The 14895-nt window shown below is 42.8% G+C and overlaps 1 protein-coding gene across 2 annotated transcripts; it reads left to right on the plus strand.

Moving 5' to 3' along the window:
- Nucleotides 1-3340: 3340 nt before the first annotated feature.
- On the plus strand, nucleotides 3341-8978 carry dldh (dihydrolipoamide dehydrogenase). Of its 2 annotated transcripts, XM_076285541.1 has the most exons (11): nucleotides 3341-3904; nucleotides 4056-4355; nucleotides 4802-4862; nucleotides 4972-5229; nucleotides 5904-5964; nucleotides 6105-6235; nucleotides 6385-6554; nucleotides 6667-6883; nucleotides 7002-7890; nucleotides 8002-8107; nucleotides 8233-8978. In XM_076285541.1, the coding sequence occupies exons 1-11, from the start codon at nucleotides 3851-3853 to the stop codon at nucleotides 8236-8238; spliced, it is 2253 nt and encodes a 750-aa protein (XP_076141656.1). In that variant the 5' UTR covers nucleotides 3341-3850; the 3' UTR covers nucleotides 8239-8978. The 2 variants fall into 2 exon arrangements, with proteins under 2 accessions (XP_076141656.1, XP_076141655.1); XM_076285540.1 differs by lacking the exon at nucleotides 8233-8978 and having other exon boundaries at nucleotides 8002-8116.
- The last annotated feature ends 5917 nt before the right edge of the window (nucleotides 8979-14895 follow it).

Genomic DNA, 14895 nt, shown 5'->3' on the forward strand with positions numbered 1-14895 from the left:
CACTGTATTGATTTCTCTGTCCCCTTGAGGCGAAGGTTTTACATACGAACAAAAGCACCCAGGGGAAGGGGCAGATGTTCTCTGGAGGACGTCGGCACGCGACTGACCTCAGCTCTGCTGAAGCATTCACCTCACCCCATCCTGGAGGGCGCGCGCGCACACGGACACACATACACAGAAACACAACAACGCACTGCCCAAACTTTTCTCCAATGTCCCTATCAACAAACACAGCACTTTAAATACGCTCACTGGTCGCTCCTTGCAAGTGAGGCGAACACAACCAACTACAAAGGCACATACCCTTGTTTGCTATGAAATCACATAAATACCAGTGCGCTTATTATGGCATGCTTTTTCTTTCTTTCTCTGTGTATCGGGATTGACTCAGTGTTCCGCACCCATCATCCGTACCATCGGGGCCACGCGACACATCCTTTATTATTGTAATCAGCACACGTCCCTCCATCAGTACGCGTGGAAAGTTATATTGGGCTACTTTCGCACGTATCTGTCTTCCGACTGAACAGATGTGATGAATGTAACTTCACAGATATGAGCCCTTCCGACAACACTATTAATATTAGGCATAATAATCTGAAGAATATTTTTGTGGTCTTGATCAGCGCCACTAACGTTGAGAGAGGTTAATAATTGAATCCTAAATCTAATTTTATAAATTCTGATCGAGCTTAAAATCGTGAGAAGGGGATTTCAAAGTGACCTGTTGCTTTTTTGCTTTGTCCATTTAGGGGATCACTTGGCAGGATACACGTTACCTTCGCAGAACAAATTGTTTTGAGCAAGGGACTTCATAATTAAAAAGAGTCCTGTCATGGACAGGCAATGTCGACGTTCCCACGAACAGTTTATCCGCGAAACTGCACTTTCAGCTTCCCTAACCATATGGCCAGTGCCATACCGTTGCAGGTCCTTTACATGCTTCCAGTTTAATTTGGCTGAAGACTGTGTAATGCGTGGACGAACAGTGGAGACATGCAGTTGAAATGTGGAGGTAGGGGGGGAAAACGCCATTTGGTTGGGAGCAGATGGTTGGCTTGGGGGGCTGTCCGCGTCTAAAGGCGTGTCGTGCCCTTCAGAGAGAATCCCCAAGGGCTCCCTCTTGTATTCCAAATCAATGAAAATTAAAGCGCAAAGAAAAGATGAATAGTCAGACCTCGAGTCCCTTCTTTGTTCATAGCAGCTACTGGTGGGCAGGAGTTAAAGTACAACAGCCCCCTATAGAAACACTTAAGTTAAACAGTCTCTCCATAGTTCACCTTCTGAAAGAAGGAGGAGTGCGAAAAAGGAGCTTTCTGCTTGATTTAACCAAGACAGAATTGCGTGGCATAAATTAAGTTTGAAAAGAATAAGTGTAGTGGGCATGATTCTGAAGGATTTCACCATGCCTTTCGGTTACGCTTTGCTGCAGTAATGGAGAAATGTGTGCCACGTCAATGTAAAGAACCGCGTGACTGAGGTGTATGGTGATGGAAGACTTGATATTTCATGTGGCTGACTCTGAGCAAGTGCTTAGTGCCCGAGATAAGCATACGCGACCTGTCATATAACAGCAACACAATAATCAATACACTTAGCATCACATTATGAAAATATAGACTGCGGTCTGTTATCCGGACATCAACGCACCAACAGGTGGATTTTTCCGGCGCTGGCAACAGTGAACATTATGAATAAACTGCGCACACGCGTCTAAGCTCCTTTGGCAATGTCATTTTATGCGAACACTGACGATGTGCTTGAGCGAAATACACACTCAGCTGAGTTTGACAAACGTTGTGTTTTTCAAATCAGGCATAATCTAGAAGCTGACCCTCCTCTGGCATGCATGCCACTCCAGAAATTCAAATGTCCTTGCATTCCTCTGAAATGCAAGTACCGTTTCAATTAACGTCCTAATGAAGACCACCCCGACACACACATATCCTACACACGCACACACTGCCGGCACGCACGCACACACATACACGTACAGAGTGAAAGAGGAGGGGGGCTATGTAAATTAACTTTAGTACCACCCTAGCGACAAGCCCACGAGTGAAAGTCGACAGAGAGAGAGAGAGCTCGTTAAAAGATTCCGAAAATGAAGAAAAAAGTACTATGACGCACATAAAATAAATAAAATTCCTCAGCGGATTAAAGTTAGGATGACTGTTTATACATGTTTTTATCCCTGTGAGAGCCCCTACATTTTGTACATTGTTGTAGAGACGGCAGCGTGCGCCGAGGGGAGCTCTTTCTCCCTGCTATATTGTGAGGGGGAGCAGGTGTTGCCTGAATTACCATACAGCTGAGAGCACAAAGAACAAACTTATTCTTCCCTCACACAATAACAAAGTGCCTTAATGACAGCCACGCGAACGACACACACCAGCAGTTTTTACTGCCTATCAGCGTTCAGATATTATATGGAATATCCATACTATGCATAGTAATCAATACTTAACAGTTGGAGAACTTGTCAGCATCTTGGAACAGGTTTTATGAGGGTTCCAGAAGTTTGTGAAAACTTTATACAAAATGGAAACTTGTACTATATATGACCTATTTTTTCCATCAAAACACTTTTCAGTCTGAAAATAACATACATTTCATTCAGTGAAAGTTCAACATGCCATTTGGGGACACTGAGAAATAAAAACACGGTTGAATAAAGTACAGGACCAAACACGATTGGATAAACAATGCCAAATAACCCAAAAGTTGCAAAACAATTGCGGTGTTTCATAAATAAATAAACAAATATTTCTTGATGGCACGTTTTGCTGTGTAAATAAAGAAAACATAGATAAAGAAAATGTAGGAGTGCTTCGGTTGTTCATATCTTTATAGTCGATGATTAATGAAGTATTTATAAAATAATTATTGCCCAGCCTCTATTAATCGGTTGTTGCATGTCAAAACAATTGTCAAATCGGCTATAGGAGGGGGGACTATTCGTTGCATTTCGTATGACGTCCGTGCGCCTCAGTGAAGAATGTCGAGTCATTTGAGCAGGTTTAACTATGAGCAGACGGAGTGTGATGTAATTTGAGGTTTTCTGTCAGCAAAGGATGTAAAGGATTCTTGAGGTTAAATTTTTCTCTAGTATGTAAATGAGAAGTTTTTTCTCTCTCTCTGGCCATGGGGAAGGGTTGCACATTTTACAGCTCAGTGACCATTTGGCGATCTTTTGAGAGGGGGTTTGAAAAGTGTCCCTTTGTGACAGCTCGAGCCAGATTGGGGGAGTAGCTCATTTGCATGTCATTATCCTAGCAGTCGCAGTCTGTATATAACCGGCGGCAGACTGGCCGGGACATCAGACACACGCATAGTTTTATACAGTGCAGAAGGAACGAGAGCGCAGAGGGGAAGTGCTTTGGACCAGTACCATCTTTGCGCTTAATAAATCAAAGGGAGAGTAAACAACACACGAGCAAACCCTGCTACGGGGTTGTCCTCTTGTTTGCACCCACGAGCCTGAGGCTGTATTGATCTTCAAATATTAATATCTGGATTGGAATTTACGACCTAACAAGGGATTTTTTTTATCACCTTGGATTTTTTCGTCCGCTTTCTCTTACACTACATTAAGGATTAAATTGACTTTGGTTATTTTTTCCATTCCAAGAAGGACTTAAATGGGACACAGAAGAAAGTAGGAAGAACACGTTGTGGGAAGAGACTAAAACAAATCCACCGAAGTAGTCTCTTTACACTGAAGTGTCTGTTGAATAAGAGACTATATCTGGACGTTTTCAAAATTCATCTCAATGCTTGTTTGAGGGACACAGTCAAATTTCGTTGGGCTCCTGGAAGTTGAAATTTGATCAAGACCCAATACAACACAATGGGACACCAGTCAATTCTGATAGCTGCCATCCTTTGTGTGTTGACATGCCAGGTAAGACATATTTTCATTTCGGTCTTGATTTCAATATTGATTCATAGTGACGTCCAGATCCATATAACCTATTAGCTTACCTATAGTCAGTGTTTACTGTAAAATGTGTCTGCAAATATGCTGGTTTACATGAGGTTCGTTCTTTCAACAGGGGTTCTGCTCTGGGGTATTCGAACTGAAGTTGCAAGAGTTTCTCAACAAGAAAGGAGTGACGGGAAATACGAACTGCTGCAAAGCGGGGACCGCATCAAGCCTCCAGCAATGTGAATGCAAAACTTTTTTTAGGATCTGTTTGAAGCACTACCAGACAAATGTATCGCCGGAACCTCCATGCACCTACGGAGGTGCGGTTACCCCTGTGTTAGGATCCAACTCCTTCCAAGTTCCCGAGATGACGTCTAAGGATTCATTCACCAATCCAATACGATTCTCCTTTGGCTTTACTTGGCCGGTGAGTTGGTTGATTGTTTTACCGACAGATATCTTTACGAGTAATAGAGTGTAATGGATTTTATCACGCGCATGTGGCTTTATCGATAACGTCAAAAGAGATTACCAAGTAGAAACGACTTTGGAAGGGTGGTATTTTAGCTTAGAGCATTTAACAGATGTTACAGGGGTGGGAAACTTCACATCCCCAGAGTTGGTGTATTATTGTCAGCTCTGCGTGAAATTCCGAAAGCTTCATTTTACAGCAGTAAGTAAGTGTGAAAGCGGGGAAATTGACCGTGAAGCCCAGTGGCATCACACCTCTGTTTATCAGCCTCTTCCGTCATATGTTAAATACGAGGCCCACCTTGTGCGACTAATGAGACACCGGTTGCCATGAGGTCTTGAGAGATAAGTTGTAATCGAGAACATAGGCCCACTAATCGTAATACTCTCATTGTCTTACAGGGGACTTTCTCGCTGATTATTGAAGCGCTTCACACAGATTCCATCGATGATCTTTCAACAGGTAAAAACAGTTTCCAGTTCCTAGGTTGTCAACTAATAACAGCCCCACCTGTTTTTTTTATGCATTTTTTATTATTATTGTTTTTTAATTAGTTGTATTTCGTTAACAGAACACCCAGAACGTCTCATCAGTCGGATGACAACACAGAGGCACCTCACAGTGGGGGAGGGGTGGTCTCAGGATTTACAAATTGGTGGAAGGACGGAGCTGAAATACTCCTACAGATTTCTGTGTGATGAACATTACTACGGCGAGGGCTGCTCTGTCTTCTGCCGCCCCCGCGATGATGCCTTTGGACATTTCACCTGTGGCGAGCGTGGAGAGATCATCTGCAACTCTGGATGGAAAGGCCAATACTGCACAGAGCGTAAGTATTTTGCCCATCTGGGATGTTAAAAATGTTTTAAAACACTTTTACCTATTTGTGATGTAGTAGTTTTGACTAGATCTGTTATTTTTGGAGTTTCCAAAAGTTGTTCTCAAATTTCATTTTACAGTACAGAAATGCTTTGGTTTCAACAGGCGTTTTTTATGCGAATGCAAATGAGAGACGTTTGCCGAATAATCACACGCGTGCCATAGATTAAATGTAATGCCTGATTGGCTACTTGGCAGTGCGCTCCGTGTTGATTGGCTTAGCGCAGTGAGGTATTGTTGGAAGCGGGCAGCTGCCGAGTGAAAGGACAATAGAGCAGCTGTCCTGCACTGGCACCATGTATACCAGCTGTCCACTCTTATCCACGCCGACTCGGGGACACCGAGGGGAGGGGTTGTATGAGCACCATGAAAAAAGGGGACTTCTGACCCACAGTTAGAAGAAAAAGAAGCTTTTGTGCTGTGAGGCTTTTGTGTGGGGAGCAACTGTGTTAAGCAGAACGTCCTTGCCCGTGATGAGGGAGCAGAATTTTTTCACACAGATAGTAGGGCCTGCCAGTGAGTGCCCTCTGAAATGACTGAACAAGTGTTTAGGGAGAGTTGAGTAAATCTTTGTCTGATGAAACATATGCTTGAATCACTCAATGGATGTCTGTGTCTTTACAGCAATCTGCCTCCCTGGATGTGACGAGGAACATGGGTTTTGTGACAAGCCAGATGAATGCAAGTAAGTACACCAGTTCATCCCTGATGATATGAACTGACGTAAAAGAAGATTACTTTGGGTTAAACTCCTGATAGACATGACATAAAACATCAGTTCATGGTAATCATTCACTGACCTCTCCTTTATTTGTTTTTCCTCAGGTGCAGAGTTGGCTTCAGTGGAAAGTACTGTGATGACTGCATCCGTTATCCAGGATGCCTTCACGGCACCTGCCAGCAGCCTTGGCAGTGCAACTGCCAGGAAGGCTGGGGTGGACTGTTTTGCAACCAAGGTGAGCAATTATTTCTCGAAACATTTTTAATCAATCACTTCTGGATCAGTTCTAAATGAGATGCCTGTATTCTTCAATCTGAAATATTGAAATATGAAATAAGATGTGTGGCGTTAGACTAACTTCTCAGCTGTTTCTGCATGTTTCAGATTTGAACTACTGCACTCACCACAAACCATGCATGAATGGAGCAACTTGTACCAACACTGGGCAAGGCAGCTATACCTGTACCTGCAAGCCTGGCTTCACTGGGGACAACTGTGAGATTGAGGTCAACGAGTGTTCAGACAGTCCCTGCAGAAATGGGGGAAGCTGCACTGTAAGTGTACCTTTCTTCACCTTTCATTGTATTATGCAGTGCTATACATTGCTATTTTTTAAGTTTGGTGTATGGGTTTTCCTCCCTAAATCATGTTACTCTCTATTAACAGGATATGCTGAACACCTACACCTGTGCTTGTCCTCCTGGATACTATGGCAAGAACTGTGAGTTGAGCGCTATGGACTGTGCTGATGGGCCATGTTTCAACGAGGGTCGCTGCGTCAACAACCCAGATGGAGGATACTATTGCCAGTGTCCAGCAAGTTATGCTGGTTTCAACTGTGAGAAGAAAATTGACCACTGCAGCTCCAACCCCTGCTCGAATGGTAAGTTTAATTTTTTTTCTCTCTCAGCATCCAAAACCATCTATCTGCTTGGACTATGGACTAGAACATCTCTCAAATCTATGTTTTCAAATGAGCTGACAATATTTTTACACTTTAGGTGCTCAGTGTTTGGACCTGGTGGATTCCTACCTGTGCCAATGTCCGGATGGTTACGTGGGAGACAACTGCAACGACAATGTTGACGAGTGTGCCGGCTTCCCATGTCAGAATGGTGGCTCCTGCCAGGATGGACTCAACGACTACACCTGCACGTGTCCTCCTGGCTACACTGGAAAAAACTGCACCCACCCAGTGAGCAGGTGTGCCCATAACCCCTGCCACAACGGTGCCACCTGCCATGAGAGGGAGGGGCGCTACATCTGTGCGTGCGTGCCTGGATACGGAGGGCGCAACTGCCAGTTTCTTCTCCCCGAGACCAACGGACAGCCTGTCGTTGAAGGGCATGACAGGCGCTACTCCGAGGGGGGTGACGACGGAGAGGAGCAGACCGATTACTTCCCTTGGATGGCGGTGTGCGCAGGGATTATACTGGTGCTGCTGCTGCTGCTGGGCAGTGCCATTCTGGTGGCGTTTGTGCGGGTCAAGCTCCAGCGGCGGAGCCAGCTGTTAGAGGCCCGCAGTGAGAGAGAGACCATGAACAACCTGGCCAACAACTGCAGCCGTGACAAGGACCTGACGGTGAGCGTCAGTGTCCTCGGCCCAACCCAGGTGAAGAACACCAACAAGAAGGTGGACTTTCATAGCGACAGCTCGGCTGGCCTCGGGGGCAACTCGGAAAAGAACGGCTACAAGTCGCGCTACCTGTCTGTGGATTACAATCTGGTGCACGAGCTGAAGCAGGATGAGGCATGCGGGAAAGACGACTTGGAAAAAGGCGACCCAAAATGTGAAGCTAAAGGCGACTCCAAGTGCGAGGCTGCATGTGAGGCTGCGTGCGAACCACTGGACTGTGACTTAGACGAGAAACGCAGAAATCGCTTAAAGAGGTGAATACAGATTAAATGCTTTGATTTTGAATGGTGCATGTGCAGTAGAAGTGTTGATCCAAGATATTAGAAAATGCTTTGGTATTAATTTTGCTTTATTTCCGTTCACAGTGATGCCTCAGAAAAGAAACGTCCAGATTCATCGTGCAAGGACACAAAGTATCAGTCCGTGTACGTGATATCAGATGAAAAAGATGAATGTATTATTGCAACTGAGGTGAGTTGAGTTATCAAGGCGGATTTTCCTTAAAGCTTTTCCCAATCTTTTTTTTTTCTTTTTTAAATGTCTACTCCACAATAGTTAATGATTAATCAATCTCTCCCTCCTTTCTCCTTCTTAAGGTGTAACATTATATTGGAGCTGTTGCTCAGTCGCTCTGCTGGAGGTTTTACTCTGACGAAATGCTGCTCAAACCAGGGGGAACGTTTCCCTCACGTGAACTGCTGCTGTGGAACTAAGATGTTGAATATGATATTCAGAATGAGCTGGTTCTCAACTGAAGTAAGCACAGTGACTGCAGAAGTTGGTTGTTGAGCCATACTGGCTCCCTGCTCCCCGCATTGTTTTTTTTGTTTTCTTTCCGTTCATGTCGCCCAGGAAATGCGCATATGGTGCAAATGGACTTGTTGCATGACCTGGAAAAAGAGTTACCTCATTGCACTAGAGGGCTTTTTTGTGTTAAAGAGGACAAAAATGTATTTAAACTGACTGCAGTGTGTACTGTTTCATATCCTCACATCAGTGAGTGTTGGTTCGGAGAAGAAAAGACACTGCCTTTGAATCCTAAAGCAACTGAGGCTTTTGTTGTTTTTTTATTTTTAAGAAGTTGTACTTTTTATTTAATTGTTATTTGTGTTTTATATGTTTGTGAATGTGTTGTGGAATTCAGTTTGATATAATTTAATTTTCTCCCTCATCTTGCAAATATGTATAATGTATATAAGGCACTTCGGGTCAATGTGACTGTTTTCCATAAATGTATTTAAGAAGCATTGTACAGATCTTATGGGAATTGTTTTATAACTGTTGCTCATGAAGGAAATCATCTAAATATTTTTCCAAATAAATAATGTATGAAATAATGGAATCATCTTGTCCTGGTTCTCTGTCTGACAGTATTCTCACTTCAGTGACAGTAAATTAATTCTGTGAGCATTTCAAGGTTTCCATGTATGTAGCTGCAATTCTCTCAGCTAGTAGCCTACTCCTCAATGTCAAAGTAGTTTTGGTCGGATGCAGCAGGGAACTGTCTCCCCTCAGTACCTCACTAAGTGAGACAAAGACACACCCGGTAATCACAAATTACAACCTTCCTCTTGATGGCAGCTTTATTTTTAGCGACCCGAGGGCCCACTGTCAAAAAAAGACGAAGAAGAAAACCACGCCGTGGAAAGGGGGTTGGTCAAAGTTGGTCCCGTGATGTTTAAAAACCACGGTCAAACTCATCAAGCACTGATGATCCGGAGGAAAATAGACAACCATAGTTATCAAATGCAGATTTGTGGTGAAATCCCTGGGCCAATAGACAGAAGAACATTCTTGAGCACAACCTCTGTTAAGAAATAATAACAGGATCACAAAAGTGCCCCACTCCATCATCCCTTAGGGCTGTGTATGATTACTACATTACAAAATAGAGAGATGAGAGTCATGGTTGTCTATTTCTCAGTCTGTGTCTGGACAAAGATTGTGAGAACAGAGATGCAATTGTTTTGTATATTACTTGTAGGAATCAAACTCATACGCTGTTGGATGAGATTCCTGTACACCATATTATTATCCCATAGTATAATGTTCTTCTCTAGTTAGTTGACAGATGATATAAGGTGGTATGTGAAGCATCATGAAAGGTGCCTTTAAATAAAATGCATTGTTAAGCAGTTTGCAGACTCCACTTGTTGTTTTTGACTTCTCTGACGACTTTAGCCATTCACAAAAAACTGGATGGGTCAACAACAGGTTAAAAATAGGATTTAAGCAAACAAATATATAGGCATCCAGGAAGGAAGCATCCTCTGTGTATTTTATGTGAGAGGAATGTTTTTTCTTCCCCTCTGAAACAGTTGCTGGACTGGCTGATGATGTCATGGCTGTGGTCCTCAACGTGCTGCCAGAGTTGTTTCTCTCTCTCTCGAGTTACGCTCAAATCTTCAGCAGTGGAGGAAACGTCTGTTGTGCATGGAGTCAGACAGCTGAGAGGTGGCCTGGCTAACACTTTCATTTGCAGCTGTCAGGATGGTGATGAGAGACATGCACATGTACACACACATCATTACACACACACACACACACTATTGACGGAAAGTGCTAATGAGGATAACCTGGATAACTGATTCCCATCAGTTTTGAAATCAATGTGGATGTTGCTAAATGTGATTTTCTGAGTCTGACTTAGTGGACATAGAGTATGCCGACTCTGCAACTGACCAGAGACTACAGTTTTGCCATTTTCTTTCACTCATAAATACACCAATTAAAGTATACAGGCAGACAGAGAATGACTCAAGTGTTAACCATAAACTATTTACTGTAAACAGGGGATGCAGAGAGCCTGCAATGATGCTCCCGCTCACTATGCCAATGCCATTAGTCAATAATCCCTTAGAGACCCCCCCCCCCCCACACACACACACACCCTCAACACTAATGTCAGTGGTTCATGGTTCTCCAATGTTGTGAGTATCAAATGATCTGTGGTGTTTAGAGCTGTGCCTTATGCCGACCAGCCTATATGGCAGCTGTGAACGTGTTAACAAACAACTGAAGTAACATGTGAGGAGAGACTCTTTTCAGACATGCTGAAAGCAGACATACACAAAACGTGAATGCTCTTTTCATCGTTAGCCATTATCTGCTATGTCTTTCACACTATGAAGACAAATGATTACATAAAAGTTGTCATCTTATCTTTTGTTCTATTATATATTTGAAAGTAATAGAGAATCAAATTCACATGAATAAAATAAAACAACATAAATACTGATTGTTTTTTAGTCAAGAATAAAGAAAATAAATGCAATTATTTGTTTTTGATGCCATTTTATACACATGTGTGGCATCTTTCGAACAGGCACCGGGGAAACTCGTGGCAAGTTTAGCTTTAGCTCTGGCGGCAGGCTCTTTTGCAAACGCTGAAAATGATCTCAGCTTTTGCAACGCAGAAGTTCTCGCCACAAGAGAAGTGGTGCGTGAAAGCAGACAGAATATAACAGGTCCGATGGGCAACAGTGAAAAGTATTTGCTTGTATTACACAACTGCTGGACAGTTGTTTTCACATACCATGCTAAGCTTTTAACTTAACTTTTTTCACTCACACAATAGATTTTCGCTGAGTTGGAAAATATCAGGAGACAGGCCTAGAGCTGCCTTTTGTTTCTTGATTCGGCGTAGGCCTGTCGCACTGCTCTGCATCCAATGGCGAATATCTTCTTTTTTCAGTCATTTGTCAGTAATTGCACAAAGCTAAGCAATTGATTTCAATATGTGTGTCTGTTTTGGATGTTCTTTGAACTCTTTTGGATAACAGTGAAATAATTATGTGTAGGCGTTGGCATTTCATTTGGTATTGAGACCTATTTTCAATAGGCACAGATCAGTAAAGACAGATGTCTCTTAAAACTTTGTAGAAGTTTGGAAAGACATTGCTTCTATTTTAAAACAGTTAAATGTGTTTGCAGACTAAACTAATTGTACAGTGTTTCTCTAGTTCTTTATATGACTGTAAAGTAAATCAGGAATGGGTGACTCAAACTTTAAATGCACCAGATAATACATTTCATGAGAATGTTTATAATAGAGAGTTGTTTGTTCAATCCACACAGTGCTGTAGTATTATAACAAACATTTTTTATACAATTTCGGCCAAAGCCACATGTGAAGCTGTTTGCTTGTGTTCCTTGTTCTTTGTAACCTTTGGAATTTAGAGAGAGACTACAAGAGAAGAATCTAATGACACCATAATCAGAACACATTAGAAATCAATGAATGTATCTTGAATAGTCAAGGAAAAACATGGACATTTGTTTCAAAGCTCTGTTGCATTAGCTCTCGAACACTGAACTGTGGTGCTTTGTATGCATTTTATCATTTTAACCACTGCCACTTCATTTGAGAGGATGATACGGGAATAGGCTCTATTCTCTATACTGACCAACTCATTCAGTTTTGTTTTTGTTAAGGTTCACATGCCATCAACATTATTTTACATTTCTGAATAAAACAGACCAGATAGTGACAGTAAACATTTGAAAACTACCAACCCTGGAGAAAGCCAAAATCATTGTTGTAACACTGTTGTAAAAACATTTTCAATGAAGAAGATCTTTATGTAGATCTCCTTTTTGTCTGTCCTCTTTGAAAAATAGAAATCCAATTGAATTTGCTCTCTTTTCATTTTATGCCCATTTGTGTATACGGCTCATCTTTCCTTTTCTGTGTTGAGATAGCATTTCTTTTTTAAATAAACCTCTCAGTTGTAAAAGACTGTCATTGTGAGATGCTAAGTCCATCATAGCCCACAACACACAACACACACCTGTAGATAATGCTAGTATTGTTACTCTGGTGTTCTGCATGCTGTCATTGTTGCCTGTAAGATTGAATGTCACAATGTTGAGGCTACTTGAACAGGACTTGTGTTTAGGTTACATGTTTTGTTCCAAACTACAATCCCCCACGACAATACAATAAGCTTCGCTCTAATCCATATTAACATGACAACGGAGGACGGGGACCCGATTGCGGTACAGAAAAATAGCTTGTTTAAGTGTTTCAACTTCATGGCCTTATTAATCTTGTCACAGATTGTTACCCTTCTCCCCTTCTCCTCTTTCTTCCTCTCTTTCTACCCCTCTTTTTGTCTAAGGGGAAAGAGCTAATAGTCCCTTTGCCTTAGGTGTGTGTGTGTGTGTCTGTGTGTGTGTGTCTGTGTGTGTGTGTTTTTGTGCATGCACACATCCTCACTTCTGCATGGATTAGTTGCTATAAAGCCGTTTTCTGCTGCCAGGCCCTTCAATGGCGAGTTAAAATTTGACAGATTGTGTTGAGGGGAGAACACGGGGCGAAGAAAAGGGATCCCACTCCGCCGCTGACCCATCCTTTGTTCCTCCATAGTGGTCACCTGTCACTACCCACAATGCCCTGGCCGCCCCCTTTTCAACCGCTGCAACCTGTGCCCTCAGATCTCCCTCCATAGGGTAAAGATAGGATTTAGGGCCGTGCCAGGGAAGTCTTGGGAAAGCAAAACTGTTTCAGGCAGAACAATTACAGCAGTGCACACACACACACACACACACACACACACACACACACACACACACACACACACACACACACACACACACACACACACACACACACACACACACACAAAAGTTGGGAGAACAGAGGGGTGTAAAAGCTGACATGTCGTCACACTCTTCTCTGTCCATCTCTCTCTCACACACACACACACACACACACACACACAGACACACACAAACAGTGCCCCCCCTAACCCTAACCCCCCACAAAAGGGGGTATACTATTGATACAATACCAGCTCCCCTCTCTGCCAGGCCTAACTGTGTGTGCCGTTGAACAGGACGAGCGCAGCGACATTCACACGAGGCTCGACAGGCAGCGGAAGACATTCAGAGTGTGAAAAGCAGCAGCCCATCAACGCAGCCATGGAGCCACTGGTGGCAAACACTGGCGCCTTTGCGCAGCAATGCCCCCAACTGCGCTGGGAGCACGCCGGGACTGAAACAAAACTGCTGTGACTGAGCATCAGGGTGGCAGATGCTTTCAGAAATGTTGCTGGCGAAAAATGCTCCTTCTGAAAAAAAGGGGTCCTTAGAAGTTGTCTGAAAGGGCAGCTCTGTTTGTGACTGAACACAAAACAGACACAAATGTGAAAGAATTCTCAATTTCTTTTTCTCATGATAGGTTTAGCCATTAGACTTAGTGATGGTGTGTCTTAGGGAGGCATTCATGGGGTTTTTGCTCTGAAATCTGCCATTGCTCCAAAATGACTTTCATTGTATTCACTGTGGTCTGAAGGCTGTCATTTAGAGTGTGATGCCCTTTAATGTGGATGGACTGTCTAATATTTGAAATGACAGGATGCGACTTGCTAACAGCAAAAAAGATTTTGGATACAACGGTCAGACACTGATTTGCTGATGACAAAAGTACAAGTGGTACATTGTAAGTATCTTTGGATAAAAATATTCTGGTAAATGCTTAAATGTAAATGTAATCAGACTTTAATCTGTGTTGGCATTAGTCTCTTATGGCTTCTGGCTTCTGATATCAAACCTCAGCTCCTCATTTCCCTGTTATCACCTTCTTCCCTCCTTTACTCACTCACTTTTGGAATTAAATATCTGGGACTCACTCCATATGATACTCAACTAAAGGATTCCAGACAATCCCCCAGTGAATACCCAGTTGAGAGAACTAGCCTACCACCTTCTTCCCTCTGGTGTGGAAGCTCAGAGCATAAAAAATACTCACACAGTTCAGGGCATGAAGACATACTGGTGCATTATAGTAAATCATCAAACTCAAAAAATGAGGATTCACCTTTTATCTTTTGTACAGTTTCAAGTCCAATTGGGAGGGAAATTTCCCCTTTGTTTTGTGATGACCAGGCAATCTGCTGTATAATGTGGCAAACCTTGTTGTTCTGTAATCAGAGCTGTACTTCAGGGACAGCAGACCACTTAGATATAGGGAAGAAAGGAATGGAAAAGTCTTCCTATCAGACACGTGGCTCTCCCATTAAACACTTTACCAAGTGGACATCACCATCTGGACACTGAACGACTTTTAAATCGACACCAACCTTAGCCAAATGGGCTGCAACACAACACTAGGCGAGGGGAAGTCATGTTAACGATCTCTCCAGCCTACTTCAGCAGTTTGGCCACACACACTCTGGTCAGGCTTTTAGATTTAATGTATTCAAGTGAGTAAGGCATCCTTGATCTAAAATGTAGTAAAGTAAAATGTAAAAAAAAAA

The sequence above is a fragment of the Alosa pseudoharengus genome, unplaced genomic scaffold (assembly GCF_046254945.1).
Source record: "Alosa pseudoharengus isolate Yale_2024_CS ecotype anadromous, Long Island Sound unplaced genomic scaffold, YU_APseudo_1.1 YU_APseudo_1.1_scf_15, whole genome shotgun sequence".
Classification (NCBI taxonomy): domain Eukaryota; kingdom Metazoa; phylum Chordata; class Actinopteri; order Clupeiformes; family Clupeidae; genus Alosa; species Alosa pseudoharengus.

What these genes read in the sequence shown, in the direction of transcription:
- dldh (XM_076285540.1), top strand. Translation starts at nt 3,851, where the DNA reads ATGGGACACCAGTCAATTCTGATAGCTGCCATCCTTTGTGTGTTGACA. An exon ending in CCTTTGGCTTTACTTGGCCG is followed by an intron (nt 4,356 to 4,801) that starts GTGAGTTGGTTG and finishes ATTGTCTTACAG; the next exon opens with GGGACTTTCTCGCTGATTAT. An exon ending in GAAATGGGGGAAGCTGCACT is followed by an intron (nt 6,555 to 6,666) that starts GTAAGTGTACCT and finishes CTCTATTAACAG; the next exon opens with GATATGCTGAACACCTACAC.